General features: G+C 52.5%; 5 protein-coding genes across 5 annotated transcripts; 2 read left to right on the forward strand and 3 right to left on the reverse strand.

Annotated features, from left to right (window-relative positions):
- Positions 1-204: 204 nt before the first annotated feature.
- Positions 205-2,999, reverse strand: PG985_004254 (uncharacterized protein; the record flags this gene model as incomplete). The annotated part of the gene is made up of 3 exons (XM_066824023.1): positions 205-302; positions 365-2,828; positions 2,988-2,999. 3 exons carry the CDS (start codon positions 2,997-2,999, stop codon positions 205-207), a joined length of 2,574 nt encoding a protein of 857 aa, XP_066687183.1.
- Positions 3,000-3,797: 798 nt separating this feature from the next.
- PG985_004255 (NADPH-cytochrome P450 reductase) lies at positions 3,798-5,987 on the reverse strand (the record flags this gene model as incomplete). Its single annotated transcript, XM_066824024.1, has 3 exons — positions 3,798-3,815; positions 3,872-4,150; positions 4,203-5,987. 3 exons carry the CDS (start codon positions 5,985-5,987, stop codon positions 3,798-3,800), a joined length of 2,082 nt encoding a protein of 693 aa, XP_066687184.1.
- A 3,313-nt stretch (positions 5,988-9,300) lies between these two features.
- Positions 9,301-17,307, forward strand: PG985_004256 (uncharacterized protein; the record flags this gene model as incomplete). The annotated part of the gene is made up of 2 exons (XM_066824025.1): positions 9,301-10,077; positions 10,135-17,307. The coding sequence occupies 2 exons, from the start codon at positions 9,301-9,303 to the stop codon at positions 17,305-17,307; spliced, it is 7,950 nt and encodes a 2,649-aa protein (XP_066687185.1).
- Positions 17,308-18,469: 1,162 nt separating this feature from the next.
- On the reverse strand, positions 18,470-19,079 carry PG985_004257 (mitosis protein DIM1-domain-containing protein; the record flags this gene model as incomplete). The annotated part of the gene is made up of 3 exons (XM_066824026.1): positions 18,470-18,678; positions 18,757-18,928; positions 19,032-19,079. 3 exons carry the CDS (start codon positions 19,077-19,079, stop codon positions 18,470-18,472), a joined length of 429 nt encoding a protein of 142 aa, XP_066687186.1.
- A 534-nt stretch (positions 19,080-19,613) lies between these two features.
- PG985_004258 (uncharacterized protein) lies at positions 19,614-23,048 on the forward strand (the record flags this gene model as incomplete). Its single annotated transcript, XM_066824027.1, has 1 exon — positions 19,614-23,048. One exon carries the CDS (start codon positions 19,614-19,616, stop codon positions 23,046-23,048), a length of 3,435 nt encoding a protein of 1,144 aa, XP_066687187.1.
- Positions 23,049-23,315: the final 267 nt, after the last annotated feature.

The raw sequence follows: 23,315 nt of genomic DNA on the forward strand, positions 1-23,315 counted from the left end.
AAGAAGCATCTAATCCACAGTACCTACCAAAGCCGTTTCTGCTTTCCTCTACTTCTTCATCGTTGCAATTATTAACACGTCGGCAAATGTATAAATACTGCACACTGCGTTGTGAGACGTCCTCTGCCCCATCCCCACTCTTGCTGGCTACCAAAACACAGGCATGATATACTGGCAAAGAGGTCTCTCCAGACCACATCCCTCTCAGGTCAGGAGAAGGTTGGAGCAAAAGAGGAACTCGAGCGACCTTGAATCAGACTGGTCAAAAGAGAAGTGATCTCTCCTTTCTTGTAGAAATGCACCTGTACAAGGTTAGTCAGTAATGGCTCAATTAAACCAAGCGAGGGCGGGGGATTCTTCTTACAGGTTACATTCAGGTCGCGATAATACTTCTTCACAATCTCATCCTGTTGTTCATCAGCCATAAGAGGCGTGTCTGAATCCGGTGCTGTTGCTCGGGGAAGGGTATGCCGGATCATGAGCAGCATGCGCAAGAGGTCGCAGAGCCCGTATCCCTGGTGATAGAAGTGGTTGGGCTGCTTTTCCAATGGCCACTGTTGCCGGATACTCTCGCCCTCCCAGGCCTTGAAGGCCCATGTGGTCTTCTCGACGCAGTTCAAGAAAACCATGGCCGTGAGGAACATGGGGAACCCAAGTTTCGTCTTGCCGTCCTGCAAGTTGCGCTGGATCCCGTTGAGAAGGCTCTTGCTGGTCGCGGCCGCTTTTCGCTCGGCCCCCGCAGTAAGCTGCGTGCAAATGTTGGTGAAGATCTCGTTGTGAGAATCATCAGTGACCTCCACGACAGCACCGCTGCCGTCGCTCATCTTCCTAAGAAAAGACCACTGGCGTTCGCGGTCCATCAGCTCAACCAGGCCCCAAAGATCCAGTGACCTTCGCAATAACTCATCATTGCTTTCTTCCACAACCTGCATAGCGCACTCAAGGGTAACCCGCACATGAGACGATTGTTCGCGCCTAATAAGTTCGGGTAGAACCTGGCGCATGTACGTCTCTACTTTGGCCGGAATGTCCTCCTTGTTGGAGTCAATCATAACCAGCGTACTGGGAGCTTCGGGGTCAGCCTTTTGCTCCTGGGCATCCTTGGTCGAGTAGCCTTCCAGCATTTGCAATACCATTTGGTGCCCAGTTTCTTTGAAATGAGATGCCTCGATAACGACACCCTTATTAGACAGGGTGTATTCGCTTTTCAACTCATTGATGCGCTTCTGTGCAATGACGACCTGCACGCCGGCCGAGTAGAGTTCGAGTTGCTCGGCTAGCTTTGTTCGCACGCATCCAGTAAGCCAGACTCGGGGCGAAAGGACCTTCCGGCACGTATCACATGGAGTGCCCTTTGAGCACACCTTTCGTAATATGCGACACCGTATGCAGGCACCAATACGACGAACTTCCTGGACCTCCTTTCGTCGCTCCGAGTCGAACCGGGCTCGCGCATGTTTCGAGCGTGTTCCATTGGGGCTGATTGTCTCCATGCGCATGCCACCCTTGGCAAGGCTAAACGCAAGCTGCTGACTCTGGCTGCTTACCGTAGCCGGTGCCTGTAGACCTTCGGGGATATATGTAAGCTCTGCCCAAGGGGTTTCGGTAATATTAACCTGGTGATCGCCGGGAGTTGCAGGGCGTTTGGCATCGGTGGCCAGAGGCGGCGAAAAGTCGATTAACATGTCTGCTTCATTCGTCATACCCTCGGCCACGAGAGGCGCCGGGGCCTCCGAAGTGGTGGTCTCCACGTTGGATACAGGCGGTTCCAGTCCTGTTGACGGAGCCGTCATGGCATCTGATTCAGGAGGGAAGGGAGCTTCGGGAAGATGCTGTTCCCCGGGGGCCTCCGAGGCGGGTGCAAACTGTAGCGACTCGACAGCTTCCAAGTTCTCATTGGGGGCCGAGGTTACAGGACACTCGGCAGTGTCCATAGACTCCGAACTCGACTCTTGCTGCAATACCTGGTGCAATTGAGGGTCAAGGAAGGACGGGTTCAGCCGAGCAGTAGCTGCCACGGCTACAGAAAGATTCGAGTCGGCCGGCACACCATCTGCTTGCAGGAGATTCTGCAACTTCTCCTCCGTGGTGAGTTCGTGCTCGTGCTGGATTTCATGCTGGATCTCGTGTGGCATCTCATGAGGCATCTCATGTTGCATCTCATGCTGCATCTCATGCTGCATGTCGTGCTGGATTTCGTGTTGCATACCATGTTGCATGTCGTGCTGCATGTTGTGCTGGATTTCGTGCTGCATGTCGTGGTGCATCTGCTGCATCTCATGTTGGGCACCTTCTAATTCTGGTTGATCCTCGGTGTGCGGTTGGCCATCAAAAGTCAAGGGTTGTCCTTCCATGGTAAACTGCTCGTGGAGCTGCTGGAAGTCATGGTGTTCCATGGGAGCGAGCAGACTGTCGGCAAACGGTGCTGACGTCGCATCGACGGCCTGGTTGCGGTTGTGCGGCACATGGTCATCGTGTTTCTCACTGAGATCGATCTGACGGGACACTTCAGCCAGTGTCTCGAGGGCGGTCCAATTGCTCTGCGTCAAGGCAAGTGCATTGGCTGCCGAGTTGTTGTTCTGGGCGTTGTTGGCCCTGTTACTGCGGGCGGCAGCCGTGTTGCCAGAAATGCCATGGAGGGCCAGGCACGCATTGATCCTCTCGGCTTCAGAAATGGCAGGACAGTTTTTGGTCAGATGGTTTGTCAGAGAGTCGATGCGGCCCTTGGCAAAGTGCTCGCCACATTTCACACAGGTATGCGCATATCTGTTACTGTTGTCCTTGAGCTTCTCGCCTCGCTCAAAGTAAGAGAGAATGACTGGGTTGGGCTATTTGATTTGATACTAGTCAGCAACCTGCCGTACATAAAATATGAGAGGCTTCTCCGCCATTGCTAGATTGCCTGGATGTGAGAGGGCAAATTATTGAAAGCAGTCCTCTCACATCAACAAGGTCAAGTCAAGGCGAGAATGTAGCTGAAGACTTACCTTTCGACCCATTGTAAGTGCGTTGCGATGCGATGGCGATGCTCATGCGACAGGCAGGTGGAAGGCGGTGAGAACAAATTTGGGCGGTGAATGGGCGTTGAGAAATAGAACCGGAAATATTTTAATGTCGGAGGTATGTAGTGGGATGCCGACTTGAATTTTTTTTTTTCTCCAATGGAGCTTGCAGGGTTGGTGGGAGTACCTGGTCAAGAAAATGGAAAACTGCGCAGTCTCCGTAATGTGTCGGTTGATTGATAAGTACTAAGTACATTATTGGCTTCATTCTAGTTGAGTACAGTTATTAGCAGGCCAGGTTACTTTGCGGTGCCCCCCCCCCCAGAGTCCCTCCAGTGTCCAAATCCAAATGCCCGGGAACACCTCTTAGTGGTGGGTGCGCTAGGTGCGGTACTGGTAGCATAGACATAGAATCGTTCAGAGTGTTGCGTCAACATTCATGGTCAAGGATCAATTGATGGTGTCATTTTCAAGTGGGAGATACAAAGGCGGGTATGTGTGGAGGATAATTACTAAACTTCATATCAAAGAAAATATACTCGTTCTAAAAACCGCCATGCCCATTACAAGACGTAAAACAACCGTCTACTGCTATATGGCCGTATCAGATTCATACGAACCCCCCTAAGGATCTATATCTTCGTCCCGGAGCCTCATAATTCATTTACGCCTCCCATGATCAAGTAGCGCTGTCGGATTGACGATGGTCCGTCCATCAAGCAGCCAGGTAACACCGGAGCCATGCATGAACCCCTTAATCACCGCCCAAAGCTTGCCCATCCCAGGCCAGCTCCATTATGACCAAACATCCTCCTAATGCCAAAGGTTAGCGGGGGTTTTCTCTAGGCGAAGCACTTGTTGTTACGTACCTGGTATTGGTTGGATGCCCTCATATTCTTCACAATCTCCTCTGCCTTGGCTTCGGGAATGCCTCGCTGCTCCGAGATGATCTGGGCGAGGACTGTGTTGACCTCACGTGCCATGTTTGCGGCGTCGCCACACACATAGACGTAAGCCTTCTTCTCCAGCAGCTCATTGATCTCCTTTGAGCGCTCCTTGAGAAGGTGTTGAACGTAGACCTTCTTAGGACCATCTCTCGAGAAAGCAATAGGCATGTCGAACGCATCGCCGAGGGCCTTCTTGCGTTCCTGCAAATATGTAAGTGGATGAGCCAATCAGGAGAAACCAGGGTTTACTTACCTCCCACTCGGACTCATACATAAAGTCCTCGCTTCGCTTCCGGCAACCAAAGAAGAGTATAGTCTTGCCCACAGTCTCGCCATCCTCGGCCTGCTTGGCACGTTCTTGCACGAAACCTCGGAAAGGAGCGACACCCGTTCCGGGACCAATCATAATGATAGGCTTAGACGGATCGGAAGGAAGCTTGAAGTTGGAGTGACGCACGTGGACCGGCACATGAATACCATCGTACTTATTGCGAGGACCACAGATTTCGTATGTCATACAAAACGGCTTGGGGTTCGGCTCACCATTTTGCTTTTCCTTGAGAGCAAGCAGATAATTGGTAGCGACACCTTGGAAAGGATCGGCGCGTCCAGGGATCACTTGAGACTCAACCACAGCTGTGATAGAGATCTTCTTGGGCTGCACAGCAGAAGACGAAGAGATGGAGTAGTAGCGGGGTTGCAGTTTGGTCAAGCCTTCAATGAATGCAGAAAAAGGCACGTTGTTCCACTTCTGGCCGCCGCCAACCATGCGCAAAAGACCGGCGAGGTTGTAGTGATACTTGCTAACCTTATCGTGGAAGTAGTCCTTGTCTTGTCCGAGCTTTGTCATCTCCGCCTTGGAGGACTCATCGGGGGCGAAAGCAGCAAGAGTGGCAACAAACTGACGAGAAATGGGAGCGCAAATCTCCATGTGGTATCGCGCAATTGCATCAAACGTTGTAGGGGTCGGGAAGGGAACTTTGGCTGTGGGCTCAAGGGCTTTGACGCTAATAACAGTGTCCCGTTTCTCAGTGAGGCCAAGGATGTCCAGGAAATAGTCAACCTCTTGTCCGGCGTTTGTGGGCCAGATGGCGATATGGTCACCAGTCTGGTAGGACAAGTTGGAGCCGCTGATATCAACTTCCAGATGCAGGCAGTTGCGATCCTTGACGTTGAAGATCTCCTTGGATTCGACGATAGGGGCGATGTAAGGGTTGTGGGCATTGAACGGACCGCGAGCAGAGCCCTCGAGGTGCATCTTGTTGGGCTCGCCGAGGTAAACCTCGTGCGAGTCCTTGGTGAGACCTTCGCGTTCGACAATGCCGAAGATGGGCTCGTACTGTGCTTCGCGCTCCTCCAGTCCCATCTTCTTCGCAAGAGCAGCCCACATGGGCTCCTTCCAGGCAAGGAAGTCTTCTTCCATTGTTCCAGCACCGTCATCGCCCTCACCAGCATCGCCAATTCTGTGGGCGCCGAGCTTCGTCAAAGCCTTGTCGACGTTGCGGACCATAGAGTTGTAGTGTTCATAGGTGTTGTTGCCCAGACCGAAGGTGACATATTTCAAGGTGCCCAGAGGCGGGTCGGCCGACTCGGAAAAGGAGACGTCCTCGCCAGTGATGAATTCGTAGAAATCTACCGCGTTATCGGTGGGTTCGCCTTCACCGTAGGTAGCGAGGACGAAAAAGACGACCTTGTCTTCCGGAAGCTGGTCGAGGTTGTCGTAGTCATAGTCCTCGAGGTCGGCTACCATGGTCTCAAGCCCGAAGCGGCTCTTGCCCTCTTTGGCCAATCTTGAGGCATAGTCCTCGGCCGTGCCGGTTTGCGAGCCATAGAAGATGATGCAGTTTTTACCGGCTTCCTCGATCTTCTCGAGAATGTTTCTTGTCTTGCCGGCCTTCAAGCCGTTGGTGTTTGCGAACGAGTTGGCGTAGGGGTCTTTGGTGACACCCCACAGCTTGCCCTTTGTGAAATAGGCCGAGGTGGCCAGTAAGATGACCGTCAGGACGATAATGTCCAGAGTGTCGAGTTGCGTTGCCATGATGATGTTGCCTGCTTCCACGGGAAGCCTCGTAGGGAAGCGGGAGGAACCCGAGGTTTATCGCGAGTTGCGGCGGGCCACGTTGTGAAAAGTGGCGATGCACTGGGCGTATACTGTGTGCGATCACGGTGGGGAGCGTAGCTGAACCGGTCTTGTTCCCCTAGTCCCGCCCGAAAGTGTCACAGAACACGACTTGAAGTCACCCAAACGAAGCAAATCGTTAGGTGTGAGCCTCCCGAGATGTTTGCTGGAGGAGGACAGTGATTGAGTGCGGGTTGGTTTTAGGGAAAGTGTGGACGTAAGCAGGGACAAAAGGATAACCTAAGTCAATCTCTTGAGAGTTCCCGGCGGGAAATAATCCACCCCGTAGTCGGGCCCAAGTAAGGCAGGACCTAGCCTATGTAGGACCTAGGGGTTTTCGGAGGTTCAGGGTTTGCAGAGTGTGGTGCAGTGTGAGTGGGTGGGTGCGTGGGAGTGGGAGTGTGAATGTGCGCCCGCTTGCCGCTCGCTCGCTGCTGCTGCTGCTGCTGCTGCACGGTTGAGACGGACCAAGACGGCAACCAATTCTTTTGGCTGCTGTTCGTTCCCGTCGCTGGTAAGGATTTAGTGCGATAGTGCGAGATTTTGACCACGCTGTCCAGACTCCAATTGCCAACCCTCTCCACTCAGCAGCCCTGTAGTATCGAAAGTAGGGAACCCCGCAAAGTTGCAGCTCCAGGAAGACCAGAGGGTTGGGTAGAGCACTGGGCAGAGCACTGGGCAGAGGGGATACGGAATAGCGGGATAAGGGCTGTCAGATTCGATCGTAAGATGGTGGAATGGAAAGAAACCCGTAGAAGCATTCTACTGCATATGATGATGCCGATAATGATGATGGAGGAGGAGGAGGAGGGTCATTCCCACGGACTCCATCCATGTGGTGTGTGACCTTGAGTTCTGTTGAGGTGCAGTTTGTATTCGTGCTATATCTCTTATATACAATTGGTACATGTCTCTCTTATCCTGGACACCAGATAACCTCCCGCGCTCGTTTCTAGAGTTATACTGTATGCATGGCGATGACGGCTTGAATAGATAGTCCAATTAATGATTAAGATTATGTTGTTGACTGGGCACGTTTCTCTCCTCTGACCGTGGATTTCCATCGGTACAGTAAGCAAGCACTGTATCACACCACTTGCAGCGCACTAGCATTTGGCCCGGCTTGACCCGTGATGATTGTCATCCACCTCCGGCTGCACGAGTTCCCGAATGCCTACTATGTAGATAGATATCTCGCACGTGTATTCGGTGCTGTAGCTCATTTCGATGGAATTCAACTCAGAGGCCCATCATGTACGTGGATGGCCGCAGTATGTCACTTTACGCATGCATTAGCTGTCTCGCTTACCCCTACTGTACGTATGTGCAAGTTTCAATCTGCATAAGAGGCATGGCCCATCAAGAATACTCAGGGTCTAGTAGTCATCATCGAACATCTTAAGTTTGCCCGGATGCAGGAGGCTAGTAAACTAGGAGTTTTATATCCATACCCGAATCACTGGTAAGTTTCTTCTCTAGAGGCACATACATATGTAAAGTAGGTAGGCATATTTATATACATCAATGCATGTAATGCCAAATTACCTAATCATCGGGGTTGGCCAAGGCAGGAAACATCCGAATCGTCAAGCGGCAGCCCCGAATGCTTCGGGCGGCGCCATAAGCTCCTTGGGTACCCGGACACACTGTACATCAATACATCAGCTAAATCAAGATTACGACTCGTAAACCGGAATGGCTTCCCTTCAACTCTCCAACAATATATAGACTCTGTAGTATAGGATAGGTGCTCAGCATCCTCCTCAAAGAACGGAGATGTATCGAATAAGGTACTGTTGCATATAGGTAGTATATAAATGTATGTATGTACTTATCTATGGGTTGGATGCTAGTCGAAGAGCTTAGAGTCTTGACAAACCTACCAGGCCTACCAATCAATTGTTTTCTCTTTTGTAGTGCCGGGGCATGACATCCCAATCGGAGTATACCTTACATGTACCTACCATACATGAGATAGGTAACTGTTGGTCAAGAGATAGACCACCTGCAGTTTAATGAGTGCCAACCAGGCTTCTTCATATCCGAGCCCAGGCACGCAGGAGTGTTCCTGCTCAACGAAAAGGCCGTATGAATCTAGACTTGGCCAAAATTAGGCCTTTAATGATGGCAGCGCTGCTGCCGTACTGTACGAATCAGGGATTACTCTGTGCCATTGACATCGATGATGCGTACAGAGCATGTCAATTGCCAATGGATATGATAATGCCTATGCATATGTAGCTGGATAAGCTGGCATGCCGATCATTCACGGGAAGTGTTGTTCCAAACGCATCGCTTTCGTGGTGGATGGGATATCCTGGGTCGGCTGAAAGTGCATGTCGCAACATAATGTGCGGCTGGTCTCAGTCTCTCCTACCTCCTACCTACCCCGTAGCTTTACAGCTCTGGACAGCAGGTTAAGCTTTACATTCAGCAAGACCTGGAGCCCGCACACTGAATTGGCTGTTAGCCGTTTGGCCCGTATGTGGCTGAATTGCAGAGTCCTTCGCACACTGGCAGCCCGACGTTGCGTGAACAAACAGCAGGACTGTATGTAAATCTGATAGGTCATCGGCTCGTACCTTGCATGCCCATGGACCCAAAATTGTGATGGAGCAGCGGGATAGGATTAGCGAGTCGTTCGCTAGCAACAGCAGAAGCACGAGGCTCCAAGATGCCAAAGCGCGCGACACCTCCCTCGCTACAAGGGCCTGAAGGGCCAGAGGGGGAGGAAAGAAAAAGGACGGGGATGGATCAGGTCCCGGAGCATTTTCAATTTAATTCTCCCTCCGTTGCGACCGTATAGTAAATTTACATCATAGCCAGCGATATTGCCCGCCCAGCCAATTCATCAAATTTAGATGCAGCAAACACAGCCAGCGCCGGTCCTGATGCCATAGGAGAAGATCATGGGGCATGCTTTATATATGATAATCATTGATGATGAGGTGTGAGTGTGGTTCCCATACCTGCCCAACCTACCTAACCAAACCTTCAATTACGGTCCTTTTCCTCTCCATCCTGGCCTACCCCGTCCGTACCCCTTGTAGCGTCCACCCTGATCAGTCGAAACACAAGCTTGCGACCGGCGTCGCGCCCCAATCTGAGCGCCCGGGACTGCGTTTGGCGGCCAACAAGTGACAAGCTTCCTGTCCGCACAAACGTCGTGTTTCACAAGAGAGGGGTGAACCGTCCAGGATAAGGTGCCTGGAGAGTGCAGTTACTGTATTCGATGCCGTTACTGACATCGACGTCGGTATTTGTAGCTCCGTCGCAGGCGCTCGCAGAACTTAGCCAAGATCCACTGAGGCATTCTCCCCGTTCGACATCGCGGCTCAACGTCCTCGACGAGGATGACAGCTGGGAGAACACCGTACGACATCTCCCTCTGTCTCTAGAGCCTCCCATCAGCCGGTCGGCTGCGCATTCCCGCGAATCGTCTCTCGACAAGTCCATTGGGCTCGCCGGCATACCAGAGTCTCCGCCACCGTCCGCCGGCCCTACCTCCTCGCCACGGCTTCCGACCTCAGCCGGCTCCCGTCAAGGCTTTGCTGGTATCCTGGAAAGAGTGATAGATTCGAAGGCGGCGGCGTATGGGCACCACCGACAAACATCGATCGTCCATGGGTTCCAACACTCGAGGAATGGAAGTTTGGCCAGCACGTCCTCGAGTCCACTGAGCCCGCAGATGATTGCTGCTGCCGGCGTTGGGCTACTGAACGACAGAACAGAACCGCTTGGGACGGGTCGAACGGAGACGGATGCGACCATGGCTTCCCGACCGCCAACGGCCTTGTCAGGCTCAACCGCAAACTCCAGCATGCATTCCACGTTGGAGAGGACCTTGTCCACGACCGATAGCAATTCGGGAACACTTACGCAGAGAAGGGTAGAGCGAATGCATAGCAGGTCAAGACGGGACCATTCCCACCACCCGTCACACTCTTCGCGCCATCATAACGAAAATAAAACTGTCGGCGAGTATGCCTTGCATGTCCTATTTACACATGTAAGTTGGAAAATGGCCCTGAACCCTGTATGGGCGCCGTACTAATGCCCTTCCAAGTTCATCGCGCTTGCCGAAGAGAAGCTGAACGAGTGCATCACGGTTCCTTTCGACCCCGAGCCGCAGATCGAGCAGATCTGCGGCCCCGGGGCAGACCCGGCATTCGACCAATTCATTGTCGCCCTTGGTCATATCGCAAAGCAGAGGCCGAAACCTCTGATCGACTTGATTATGCTATGGAGGAAACACAAGAGCGAGTCCGCCAGTGAAGCAAGGCAACAGCTCCAGCAATCGAGAGGTGCCCCTACCAGCGCCCCCCTTTTGAGGCGCAACACCGAACCGGTACAAGTCGTCGCTGCGAACGCATCGGCTTCGGAGGCCGGGGCAGCAAATAGCCCAACCTCACTTGCAGCGAAGCAAGAGTATGTGGCCCAGGCCGAACGTCGGTCTATCGTGTCGATCTATATACTCTGTCGTGTTCTTTTGGAGGTTATCAGTCAAAGTAGTCTCAGCTCCATCACGGTCGAAATGGAAGACAAACTCGAAAGCATCATCTTTGGCCAACTCAAGATTGCCGACATTGAACAACTTTTTGTGTCTCCGTTGAAGTTGGCCAACTGGAATCTGTTCGCGCAACTTCTGGGAGTCATGAGTGAGATCAATTTTGTCAGTGTTACAGATAGATTCGTCGTCGACCTCGACCGTTCGCTTCAGGAATATGCAGCCCGAAGCCCTACGACGGCGAAAGACCCGGAAGGTCAGATGGAGCTGGTGTTGGGTGGCATGAAGCACCTGCGCATCAATATTGAGAACGACCTTGCATGGGAGCAGTCGTGCGATTTCCTAGTCTCGCTGGGAAGACTTTTCGCCAAATCGCATGGCCAAAAAGTCAAATCAGCGTTCTGTCAAGTCTTGGACACACTGCTCCTGCCCATCGCCGCCAAGGCGAGCAATAGTCATTTCACCAATCCCAAATGGGGAGAAGTTATCAGTAACACTACACCCCGCTTGGCGCAGATGTTCGTCAAACCCCGTCATTGGCAATTCGCGTTCCCCTTGACGGCTACCATGGTCTGCGTTTCACCCCCTGAAACGTCAAGTTCGCAGTGGTTGCAGCTCGTTCTACCCTTGCAGCCACGGCTGAAAGACCGGGCCATGCGGCCGTTGTGTCTCCAAGTCATTGCGAGACTCCTTTGGACCTACCTTTATCGGAGTAACGACGCCATAACTGGCGCTGCTCGAAAATTAGATGAAGTCATGAAACTCGTGATACCGCCTACCAAACGGACGTTTACGCCTGCTGACACAGCCGTGTCAGGCCCCCTCATCCAGATAATCAGAATAATCGGGTACAAGCATACGGAGTACTGCTTTAAGAACATTATCTTCCCCTTAATCAATGCGGATCTATTCAACTCGAATAAGGACCTGAAGGTCGAGCAACTCGACCCGGATCGGATAGTCATCGGCATAAGAGCATTCCTAGTTGTCGTGTCAGACCTGGAGAAGGGCGAAGACGGTCGCCCCCCGTTCCCGCTCGAGTGGGCACCACCGCCCCCTGCGGACAGAGCAACCCCAAGCTCGCCTTCGGCTGCCTCGACGCAACATCTTCCGCTCAATGGAACGCCAGCGACGGCACAGGACGATTCCCTCTCCAAGCTCGTTCGGCTGGATGCATTAAGCGATGTAGCGAGGGAGTACTACAAGAAGTTCTCGGAGATCCTTGGCAAGATCACCATAATCTGTGATAATACTTTTGGTGGACAAGCCGCGCTGGATGAGAAGTTCAACAGTCCAGGTCCCAAGACACCAATTGCCGAAACCTTCAACTTCACCCGACGAGAAGATCACCAAAGCCCTGCCGAGCAGAAACAAGCGTTCTATGAGCTTCTTCATGTTGCCGTGCAAGCGCTTCCTCGCTGTCTCTCCAGTGATATCCCATTTAATCCTCTCATCAACCTTCTATGCACGGGTACCGCCCATGTACAAACAAACATCGCTGAGTCTTCCGCCCAGTCACTCAAGTCCATCGCGCGGCAATCGCATGCAAATCAAGTAACAATGGGATTTGCCCGCTTCATCTTCAACTTCGATGACCGATATTCCACAATGTCGGATGGGGGGATGCTCGGGCCTGGCCATATTGAGAACACCCTGCGGCTTTACGTAGAGTTGCTACAAATTTGGAGAGATGAGATACGAGAGAAGACACGGGAAGCAGCAGCCGGTCCTATCGAAGGCAATGTGACCGACAAAAGGGGGATGAAGCTGGATCTGTCAAGTATTTGGGCTGAAGTTGAGCATGTCGAAGCGCGCGGTTTGTTCTTTCTCTGCTCCCAGTCTCGGAGAGTGAGATACTTTGCAGTGACGGTTCTTCGACTCATTACAGAATTTGATACCGCCCTGGGTAAGGACAACACGCTCGGGAAAGAGAACCAGCGCTTGATTGACATCCTTGAAAACGATTCTGAGCAAGTCATGAGCTTCAAGGACGAGCTACTGTCAGTGGCAGAACGGAGCCGCCTGCAACGCGGCAAACAGAATGGCAACAATCGGGGTGCCTTGATCGAGCTTTGCACAAGCGACGTCTCTTACGATACTACGCTATGGTTCAAGATCTTTCCCAACCTAATCCGGATCGCGTATGATCGTTGCCCCTTTACCGTCACCATTGGCCGCGATCTGGTCTGCAACCGAATACTCCAAATGTACAAAGGCATCGTGATCATGTCAGAACCCACCCGAGGATTGTATTATGGCTCTGAGCCAGGAAGTGCGCGATACAATACGAGAACGCCGGTGACACAGCCGGATGTTCTTGTTGAGCAGTTCAAGCTGTATCTTACATTCGCTTGCACAACCCTAGTGGACACCGGCACTGCCCAACCCGGCCTCGTGCAGGGCAACCAGCACGCACGGAGAGGATCTAAGTCGTCTGACAAGATCATCTCCGCCCGGATCCTGTTCAAGTATCTGATCCCTCTGCTACAGGTGTCATCGGCTTCGGTCCGCGAGGCGGTCGTTCTTGCCATGGGTTCCATCAATATCAATATCTACCGCACGTTGCTCGAAGAACTTGCTGGCCAGGTCGCGAGATGCAACGACGAAGCCCGAGCCCGTATTCACCAGCGCACTAACAGTGGTCCCCGTCGGAATCGCAAGATGGATCTGCTGCGAACGGAGCTCACCCATGTCTACAAGCTCACTTCTCATTTCCTCAAAGAGCCGGAAGTTTACAATGACGACTGGATCCTGAACAACCTCACTACGTATACGAAAGACCTCAAGCTGTTCCTGATGGATGGCGAGGTGCAGATGGATTGGGAATTCCAGAAGCTGCGGCGCCATTATTGCGGCCTGATGGAGGAATTGTTCGAGGGTATCAACCGGGCCCGAGACCCCTCCCGGTGGTTGACCTTCGAGGCTCGCAAGTCCTCTTTTGCGCTGATGGAAGACTGGTGCGGTTTTTCCCCGAATCAGCCGCAGATTCGACAAAGGGAAGACACGATGAGACAGTCTATGATCGATCAACAGTCAGTCGGCGAGCGAGGCACTCTGTCTGCGGCGATGGAGATCGAGAAAAGGAACTTGAGGACTGCGGCTCTAAGCGCTATGGCGGCGCTCTGTGCCGGTCCCATCAGCGTTACCACCGAAAGCGGCGTCAACTTATCCTTCGACATACGCCGCATGCTCGCGTGGGTCGAGACCATTTTCAATTCAGGTAGTGACCGTCTAAACGTCATCGGACGTCGTGCTCTGAAAAACCTCATCGTCTCCAACCAAGTCGAACACTCATATCTACTTGAGCACTGCATTGCACGCTGCTATTTGGCCGACGCTTCAAAGGTCCTTGAGAGTTATTTCGCCGTCGTGACCGAGGTTCTTCTACAGCACACCGACTATCCGTCACCTTTCTGGAGACTCCTTGGGCTATGTCTCTTTACCCTTGGCAACGATGCAAGCGAGATCCGATCCAAATCAGCACGCGTCCTGCGAGCTCTCGAAGAGCGGCAACAGGCCGGGCGTACTTCCAAAATCCAAGACTTCGATATCAGCATATCTGACAAGACAAAGGCCGTATACAAACTGGCTCAATTCGAAATCTCCAAGCGGCTTGCAAAGCAACACCCCGAGCTCGCCTTCCACATCTTTTCCGAATTTACTCTCTATTTCAAGAGCCTTCAAGCAGGAGCTCAGCGCAATGTGGTAGCTGTGATCTTGCCCTGGATTCAAACCATTGAGCTCAAGATCGACCCCAATGGGGGCCCCGTAGCTAGTTCGTATGTGCTTCTCGCGAATTTGCTGGAGATTACAATCAAGTCCAGCGCAGCTTTGCACAACGAAGTGCAAGCATTGTGGCAAGCGCTGGCAACTGGTCCGCATCCGGGCAACGTTCGACTCGTCATGGACTTCATTATCTCTCTGTGCCTCGAAAGGCGGGAACAGAACTTTGTTGAATACGCCAAGCAAATAGTGGTATTCCTATCGAGCGCTCCAAGCGCGCCGGGCATTAAAGTGGTCGAGTTTCTGTTGATGCAGATTACGCCCAAAGCCATGGTTCCCAACGAGAAAAGAGAAGCCGTGCCACCACCTCCCGATGTCAACCAATTGCCATATTGTGCTGACCTTGCCGAGGCTCTCCCTGTCGGTACCAAACAAGCCGGCTTCTCTCTTGGGCAACTGGCTCTGATCCTGCTCGTGGATTTGATGGTGTCCCCCGTACAGCTCACCGCCGACAACCTACCCGTCTTGTTGCAAGTTGTTACAGTTCTGTGGGATCACTACACTCCACTTGTCCAGGAACAAGCCCGTGAGATGCTTGTCCACCTTATCCACGAACTTGTCATTTCAAAAATGGATGATGCTGCACCGAAGGAGACGAAAGAGTCCATTGAAAACCTAATCGATGCCATTCGTCGCCACGATCGGACGGTGGTCTGGAATTATGAAGATAATAACGGCAAAGTCGTCGACCGCGAGAACAGCGTGCCACAGAGCATGGAGTATCTCACTGCCCAGGTTGTGAAAACCTTTGAAATCACATTCCCCGGGATCAAGGAGCAATGGAGCCGCCTTTCCCTGACATGGGCTACGTCTTGCCCTGTACGACATCTGGCCTGCCGGTCATTCCAGATTTTCCGATGCATCCTGACGTCAATGGATCAGCTCATGCTGGGAGACATGCTCGCGAGATTATCCAACACCATTGCAGACGAAGACTCCGAAATCCAGACATTCTCCATGGAGATCCTGACAACACTGAAGACACTCATCGTCAAGCTAGACACTGATAAGCTCTTAGCCTTGCCGCAGCTGTTTTGGACCACATGCGCCTGCTTGGAGTCTATCAATGAGCGGGAGTTTCTCGAAGCCGTGGATATGCTCAACGAGTTCTTGGATAAACTTGACTTCTATGACCCAACTGTTCGCCGAATTCTGACGGAGGGTCAACCCCCGCGGTGGGATGGCTCTTTCGAAGGATTGCAGAATTTGCTTTACAAGGGGCTGCGGTCATCCATATGTCTTGAGCCAACCCTGAAGACGCTGGACAAGCTGGTGCAGTTACCGAGCGACCACTTGATCGGGATGGATGACCGTTTGTTTTTTACTACCCTTGCCAATTTCCCTCGCTTCTTGGAGGCGCTGGAGCAGGATCTGGAAACGCTTCCCGACGATGTTATGCAATCCGCGGATATCTTGTTCGCGGTTGCTGAGGCACAGGGCTTCCAGTCCATCTGTGCTGCTCTTGATGGATTCATGAGCTGCGGATACCGTAGTAGCCATGACTTCCTTTTGCAACTGTTCTATGCCCTTCGTGACGTCTATCTTCCGCGGCTGGACGTCAGTATGCTTGTCATGTTGATGGGATTCCTGACGAATAGCATACCGCCAGTTAAGATCATGACTATGCGGATTTTGAGCGTCATCATCCCCGAAACGGAAATGAGGAAGCCAGAGATTGCCGGGCACGGCTCGGATTTGATATCGCCGCTCCTGCGTCTGCTACAGAGCGAGTACTGCATGGAAGCCCTCGAGGTCTTGGGTAGCATCATGACCATGTCGGGATCCTCTATGGACAAGCACCATCTCCGGATGAGCATGACAAGGGCATCCTCAAAGGCCGTGCGCAAAGAATATGAAAGAACTCAGAGTCTGTTCGGTATTCCCGAGGAGTCTGGCTGGGCTGTCCCTATACCTGCCAAGAAGACGGACATCACGCGCGCCAACATCCACGCTGCATTCTATGTATGCCAGTCCGACGCAGAGAATGGGACGCCGACTGAGCCTACCCCCACCCCCGAGGTCGAGTTCCACAATGATGACTTCCCCTATGGCTACTTCCAGGTGCCAGAACGCAGCGATACCATGATGTCTGATGAGGCTCGTAACGAGGGCCAATCAGGAGCGGATCTGGTCACGAGACTCGACAGCCTTGATGACTTCTTCGACGACTTGTCTCAAAGCCCACCAAGTGAGGGCCGCTCATCCCGTACCATTACCGAGTTTTCGCCCGAGGGCTATGAAAGCACCACTCAGCTCTACGATGAACAGATCCTGCCCATCCTCCACCAAGCCAGCAGCAACACTTCCTTTCAAAACGGCTTCGTTGACCGTCCAACCCCAGCTGGCTTCTCCCCGCGCGACATACCGACCAGTAGCGCCAATACCATGAATCCTGGCGCGTTCAACATCGCCGCCAACAATCAGAACGCCATGGACCTGATGACGACCACCATCGTCCGCCCGCCCTTGCACAACCGCTCCATCACGTCACCCTCGGCGCCTGCGAGCTATACCCCGCAATTGGGCGACTCGTTCACCTCGGACGACGAGCTGACCGAGGACGTCTTCTCGGATGGTGACGATGCCGCGACCTTGGCGGGTAGTGGTAGCGTCGGTAGTGGTAGCGGCGGGGGCGGCAGCGGCAGCGGCAGCGGCAACGGCGGGAACCTGCACATGGGCGGGGTCGCCGGACCCGGCGGGAGTGGTGGTGCGCCGGGGGGAGCAGCCGGCGAGAACGGCAACTTCTTTCTCGAGTCCATGATCCGCCCCGTCAAGCAGGCCACGCGCACGCACATGCGCCGCCTCACGGGCGGGCGCTCGCGCGAGGCCGAACGCCAGCGCGACCTCTTCCGCACGCAGCAGATTGGCCAGATTTCCAGCCCCCAGGTGCCTAAGGTGCCCAACACCTATCTTATGAAGTCGCCGGATTCGCCAGGTGACATGATGTGATGATACCACAGTAACCTTCTATACGGGCAGGACGGGGTGTCGGGGAGGGGCATGAAGACAATGAGGAACAACTACACTTAATTGTACGGAAAGGAGGGAGATGAGTGAGGGTGGCGGAAGTACATTTTATCTAATACCTAACGGGTCGCGACTGTTATATTTTCTTCAGCCCGGCGCGTTCGGTTGTTGCAGCAAGACAGGTGATAATTTCTTTTAGATATCATATCCACTGGACTTTTGGGGAGAGGTTTATATATCTATCAATGTATGTACGCAACTGCATGTATCAAATGTTTTGACAGACATGATGCCCAATATACTCTATGATTTAGGCAGAAGACGCGAATTCAAACGTTGCAAATGGGTAACAACAAGGAGGCACTAGCATGTTCGCGGAATCTCGATGTCGTATCTATATTTTGTCACCAACAGGGGCCAGTGGGAATACGAAGGAGAGGAGCCGTACAGGTAATCCAACTCTACAATCTTCAAGTGTGCATCACAAATCTACCTGACACTAGGCTCCAGCGACTCGGCTAGGGGAGGAATACAAAATCTACGAATAAAGACCCGTTGGCATAGGGGTGTCCCACAGTCATCCCGTGCTCTACATCCGGGACTGCCGTGGTTCTTGGGCGACAGGTGATTACCCCAAATGGCTATCGAACCACATGCATCTATACTTCAGTTTGTGGCAAGCCGTGGTTTTACGCTTACAGCGCATGTTCATCATGACTGATATGGTCTTCAACAAGATGGTTGGTAGTCGGTAAAAGCACGTGAGAAGCATCAAATGACAGTGGCAGCCCAGTAGATGATGCGTTATCATAAACTCGGCATGCCAGAACCAGCTGGTCAGTTTTCACAGTAGAGGGGATGGGTACCTGGGGATGGTTCACGCGCAATCTTTGAAAAAGTATTAGCATCATTTGTGTTCATAAGATGTTCTGATTGTTTGTGAGACGAACCCTAAAAGCAACGCTTCTTAACCCCAGTGCAAGACTCCTATCCTGTCAGCCGCGAGTGCTCCCTGCAAACAGAGCGAAGGGCATATCCGCTCGTCGTTCTTTGGACCGTATCCTCGTCATCAAAAGAAATCAAGCTCGTGTCGAAGCAGTTAACCACTCACGGCGACTGGTATAATAGGATGGCGAAGAAAAGACTAGTATCGGTATCTGGTAGAGTAGTCTTTGGGACTGACGACCAAACCACGGCCTTTCTTGGCGCCCTTGTAGACAGTCTCGGTAATGTCGATGAGCTCCTGCTTGTCTTCGAGAACCCAGTTGATCTTGTTGTTGTTTCCGGTTCCGCAGTCGACCATGATGTGCTTGTTGCGGAAGAAGAACATGATGGTGCAGGCGTCGTACAGTTCTGTTGGTTATGCCGTTCGATTAGTTTGTGGTTTACGACAAGATGCACGGAAGGCCGCCTTGGCGCTGTAGTACTCACCATACATCTGGTTGAAATCCGGTACTTGGTCGATGTCGCACAGGTAGATGACGCAGAAGTTGGATACGGCGTTGGCGATCTTGTAGAGCATCTCGTCCTGCCTCATGCAGTCGGGATCCCAGTCTCTGCCAAAACGAATCAAAACAAGGCGATCTTCTTCCGAGAGGATGGCCTAAAACGACGCTCGATGTTAGTATGGTTCGTCCAGGCAACAAGGCGCATATCTCGCGGGGGGGACGTAGCCAACTCTACGACGTGCGGGCTAATCTGCTTACCTGGTCCACATGCCATCCCGTCTTGAGATGCGGAAGCACGAACGACATGGTGAGGGCGACGAGTTGTTTGCGTGTTGATTTGGGAGGCGCGAAGGCGGAGTGGAAGATCCCACGATGTCTGGTGTTTGGAGTTTAACTGACTGATGCAAGTGTGGGGGTTTGGTTAAGCGGGAAGCACACAAGGTCCGCGGGTGGGGCCTTCGTAGCTAGCTGCTGCTGCAAGTGCCTATCGGTAAAAGCTAGTCTAGCAATAGAAGGCGGTCAGACACTCTATCCGCAATCAAAAGGACTTGCCGGCAGAATTTGCTCAATGTCTTGAACTTTTTTAGTGGAGCTCATGCTAGCTTTCAGTGATGTGTGTGGTACAGAGCATCTCATGTAAAGCGTGCAGCAAAATTGCAACGAAATATTTATTGCTTATATAGCAACTCATACCTCATTTCGCAACGTATTGTGTCATCGAAAGGGCCCCAGGAGTGGCTACCTGCAGGACTACCGTATCTAGGATACAAGAGGACGCTGAGGAAAAAGCGGCTCAACGTCTTGTACTTCCATTCGGTTGATCCTCTAGGTCTAGCCAAGATGATGAAACGGAAGAGTTATACTGGTCGCGATACGTCCAATCCCGACCCTACAGACACAACAAGGCCTCCCAAGAGAAAGCGCAATGTTGTCCACGAGGCGCCCACGTCAGAAGAGGTCCACACCGCCAGGCAGCTTCATCATCTCTTGACATTTGAGCAAGACTTGCGCAACTCCCGGCACGGCCTTCAATCATTCAAGGAACTCCTTGATGGCATTGTAAACGACAAACAAGACGGCCAAGGCGCCAGGTTGGACATTCTCACCCAGTACCTGGATCTGACCAAACCCAGGGAGTTTGAGGATGAAGTGCCCGTCTACCTCCCCGATATCATGGAAACCTGGAGCTTGGCCGCACAAATGGACAATGAGATTGTCATGTCAGCAGTCGTCGTCGTGCTTGCCCTGCTCTTGAGGGTGATTTCGGACCATGTAGAGCTTGTGCCGACCGGTCTGGGCATTGCCCGTACCATTCTCCAGAAACGCCAGCAAGGGCTTCTGGCTAAGAACCTGGCAGCGCAAAAGGGGAGGGACTTCGTCATATCGCCGACTTTGCGACTGGTCAGGGAGATAATCTGTCTAGATGGCGGCGCTCTTGCCGCGCCGACATTCCGAGCAAGAAACTTTACATTGAAGTCGTTAGCGAGGAATCTGGGCCTCCGCTATCTCGGTGAAGGTGCAGAGGACCCTCAGAGACCTTCCATCAGAACTAATGCCGTCAGAGTTGTCATGAGCTGTCTCAAGTTTCTGCAGGTTGAGGCCAAGAAGGAGCTTCTGTACCAAAAGGATATTGTGGCCGCTCTGATGCGAGAGCTCAGGGAAGACCCCTCTTTCCTCATTTTGGAGGTTCTCAATACCTTGAGGGATTCTGTTGTTCTGGACGCGAAATTGCCTAAAGACGTGAAGATCCGGCTCCTCAATGCACAATCGCTGATACGGATATCTTCACTTTACACCTATCGTCAGGGGCCATCGGCAGTGGATGCTGCTCAAGAAGTTCAGCAGGCAGCACATGCCTTCTTAATCGCAGCTTGCACGACTACGGCGGCCGGTATAATACGGCCTCAAGGTGGCTATTACCCAGACGGGGTCGACTCCAACGCTATCGTCAACTCTGATCCTGATGATGTCAATGAGCCCGGTCTGGAGAGTGTGCCTTGGATGGGCAAGTTTGACGACGAAGTGCCCGTACGCAACACTCTGCTGGCCGAGTTTATTCAGAACCTTCGGCCATGGTCAAGCGTAAAGCAGAACGAGCTGCTGAGTGCGATATTCGCAGCTTGTCCTGAGCTCGTGGCAAACTATTATACCAACAAAAAAGCATTTGGATTTGAGCCAAAGCTGTCCGCCACATGGATCGGTTATTCTACTCTCATTTTCAACACCATCTGCTTGAACATTCCTCCGTTCTTCGGCCATCCCAACGAGTACGCTAAATTACCGCCACCTACCTCAGTTGTCCTCGGCAACATCCTCCCATTGCCACTGGATGCGAAGACGATATCCCGCTGTTTGACCCTCACCCAGAACTCAAAACTCATATCCTTTTTCGCGGTCCGGTTACTTGTAGTAGCCCTGGAAAAGCTCGCGGCGGTGTTGGAAATGCATCGACAGGCTTCTCTTTCAGCGAGTTCGCTTTGGAAGGATGCGGCCCGGGGTCTCGTTGAGGAGTTCTGCCGGCGGGTGCCTAACTTGAAAGACATTATCGTGAGTGCTTATCGTGCTTTGGCCGATGACGACCTTCTACAACGAGTGGCTGTGACGCGATGCCTCCTGTTGTATCACGAAGTGATCCCTCAAGTTGCACTAGCGGCCAAGTTCGACTTCTCTTCGTTACTGTCCACTGCTATCAAACGATTCGAAGTGTTGGAAGAAGACAAAGAGGCTCGTTCGCTGCGGTTGCTAGAACTCGAAAACATCTCTGCGGTCGCTGAATATTCGCCTGGTATGAAATGGTTTTCTCACGGCAAGGATTTCGAACACTCGCCTTTCATGACCCTGTTACGCCTGTTCACCGAAAATACCCAGGGGATGTTTACAGCGAAGTCGACCAGCACCTTGTTGTTTGTCGCTGAATCGCATGGCCTAGTCACAGGAAAGTCTCGGGGATCAGGCATTGAGCCGTTGATGGATGCCCTGAGGAAACAGGAGCGCATTGATTCTCAGATATGGGCTTTCCTGGACAACTGCGTGGAGCGGTGTGCCAGATCCCCGATCAAGTACCAAGAACTCATCATGGAACTGAGATCCAAGCATGCGGCTGAAGCAAAGACGTTGGGAGAGCTGTCTATAACGCCTTTAATGATGACCATGGTAGAGCAGCTGCCTTTTGCGGTAATCTCAATGGCCAAAAGTGAAGCTCTCACGAGCCTTGCCGTCTTCCTGTCTGATTACCTTGGGTTCTCAAGGGATGCAGGCATAGCAGAGGTATTACTCAAGGATGTGTTACGCAAGTTCAAAGAAGCATTCGGGAAGACAGAGGCTCGGAAGAATCTAGTCCTGTCGGACCTGAACACTTCAGACGACATGGAACTTGACGAGGTTCCCGCCGCGAACGGTCAAACTACGGCAGATGACAACGACCTGAGCCGAGTAGAGCAGGAACAACTTGAACAGTTGCTTCATGTACCTGTCAAGGCCAGCAAAGACAACAATGCCTTGATGAACTGGGCATCGAAAACACCGGAAGAGTTGGTCGAAGAAGGCTACACAGCATCGGTCATCTGGCTTCTCGCATCCGAACACCCTAGCATCCGCAAGGAGGCTCTGATCAGCTTGACCAAGATTGCACTCAAAGTTAAAGAGTCAAGCTACGAGGAGCACGAACAGGTCTGGCTTCTACTTTCGGAGTTGACCGAGACAGCCAAGCTGGTCATCGGGGAGGGCACCGTGCCTAATACCATTCTGGCCTTTGTCTGTCGCGCACTTGATATCCTGAAAAGCCCAACGCATGCCCTGTACCCGAAGCTCAACACGTTTCTCACTCGTGGTCCCATCTGGGATCTCGATAAGGTCCCGATGGTTCAAGAGATCCTACAAGAAGGGCCTACGGCTGACGAGGCCTATTACACCGAGTTGAGCTGGCTGCTTTCCTACCTTCTGGACTCGCTTAGGAGTACTGCTGATGTAGCTGTCTTCCACAAGAGAAAGGTGTTTGAGCGAGTCTTGGTGCTCATGTCCAACCCTTACATGGGGCCAAATCTTCGCAACCAGATACTGCGGATTATCTACCGAGCTACGACAGTCGAAGGGGGAAGCGATACGCTGGTTACCCGGTTCGGTGGTGTGAGTTGGCTGTCGGCACAAGGGTTCACCAGTCATACGGATGGTGATGTCTGTCGGGCCTTGGCCAAGCGACTGTGTGCCACCTGCAGCCCGGAACGACTCGAGGCCTGGACCAAATTCGCCGGGAAGGACCTCGAGCAAGTGTTGTAAGATGAATATAGACAGTGACGATAGTTTGCCTTTGAAATGAAATACCCACAGTTTAAAGAAGCATGCCACGGGGAAATTATGACATTCATTAACCCAAATCCATGTATGCTGTGGAGGAGATGCAGAGATCCAGATATATCATGCTGGGGTGTTCTCCCTGTGGAACACATTGGGGCCCATGTTTGCGTCAAGTTTGCGCTGTCCACGATAGGGTGCGTACATACGGATGGATACCTCGTACTCAAAGCTGGGGAAGTTTTCACGTGT

Source organism: Apiospora marii (genome assembly GCF_038362585.1).
Source record: "Apiospora marii strain CBS 49790 chromosome Unknown utg000003l_segment0_segment0, whole genome shotgun sequence".
NCBI lineage: Eukaryota > Fungi > Ascomycota > Sordariomycetes > Amphisphaeriales > Apiosporaceae > Apiospora > Apiospora marii.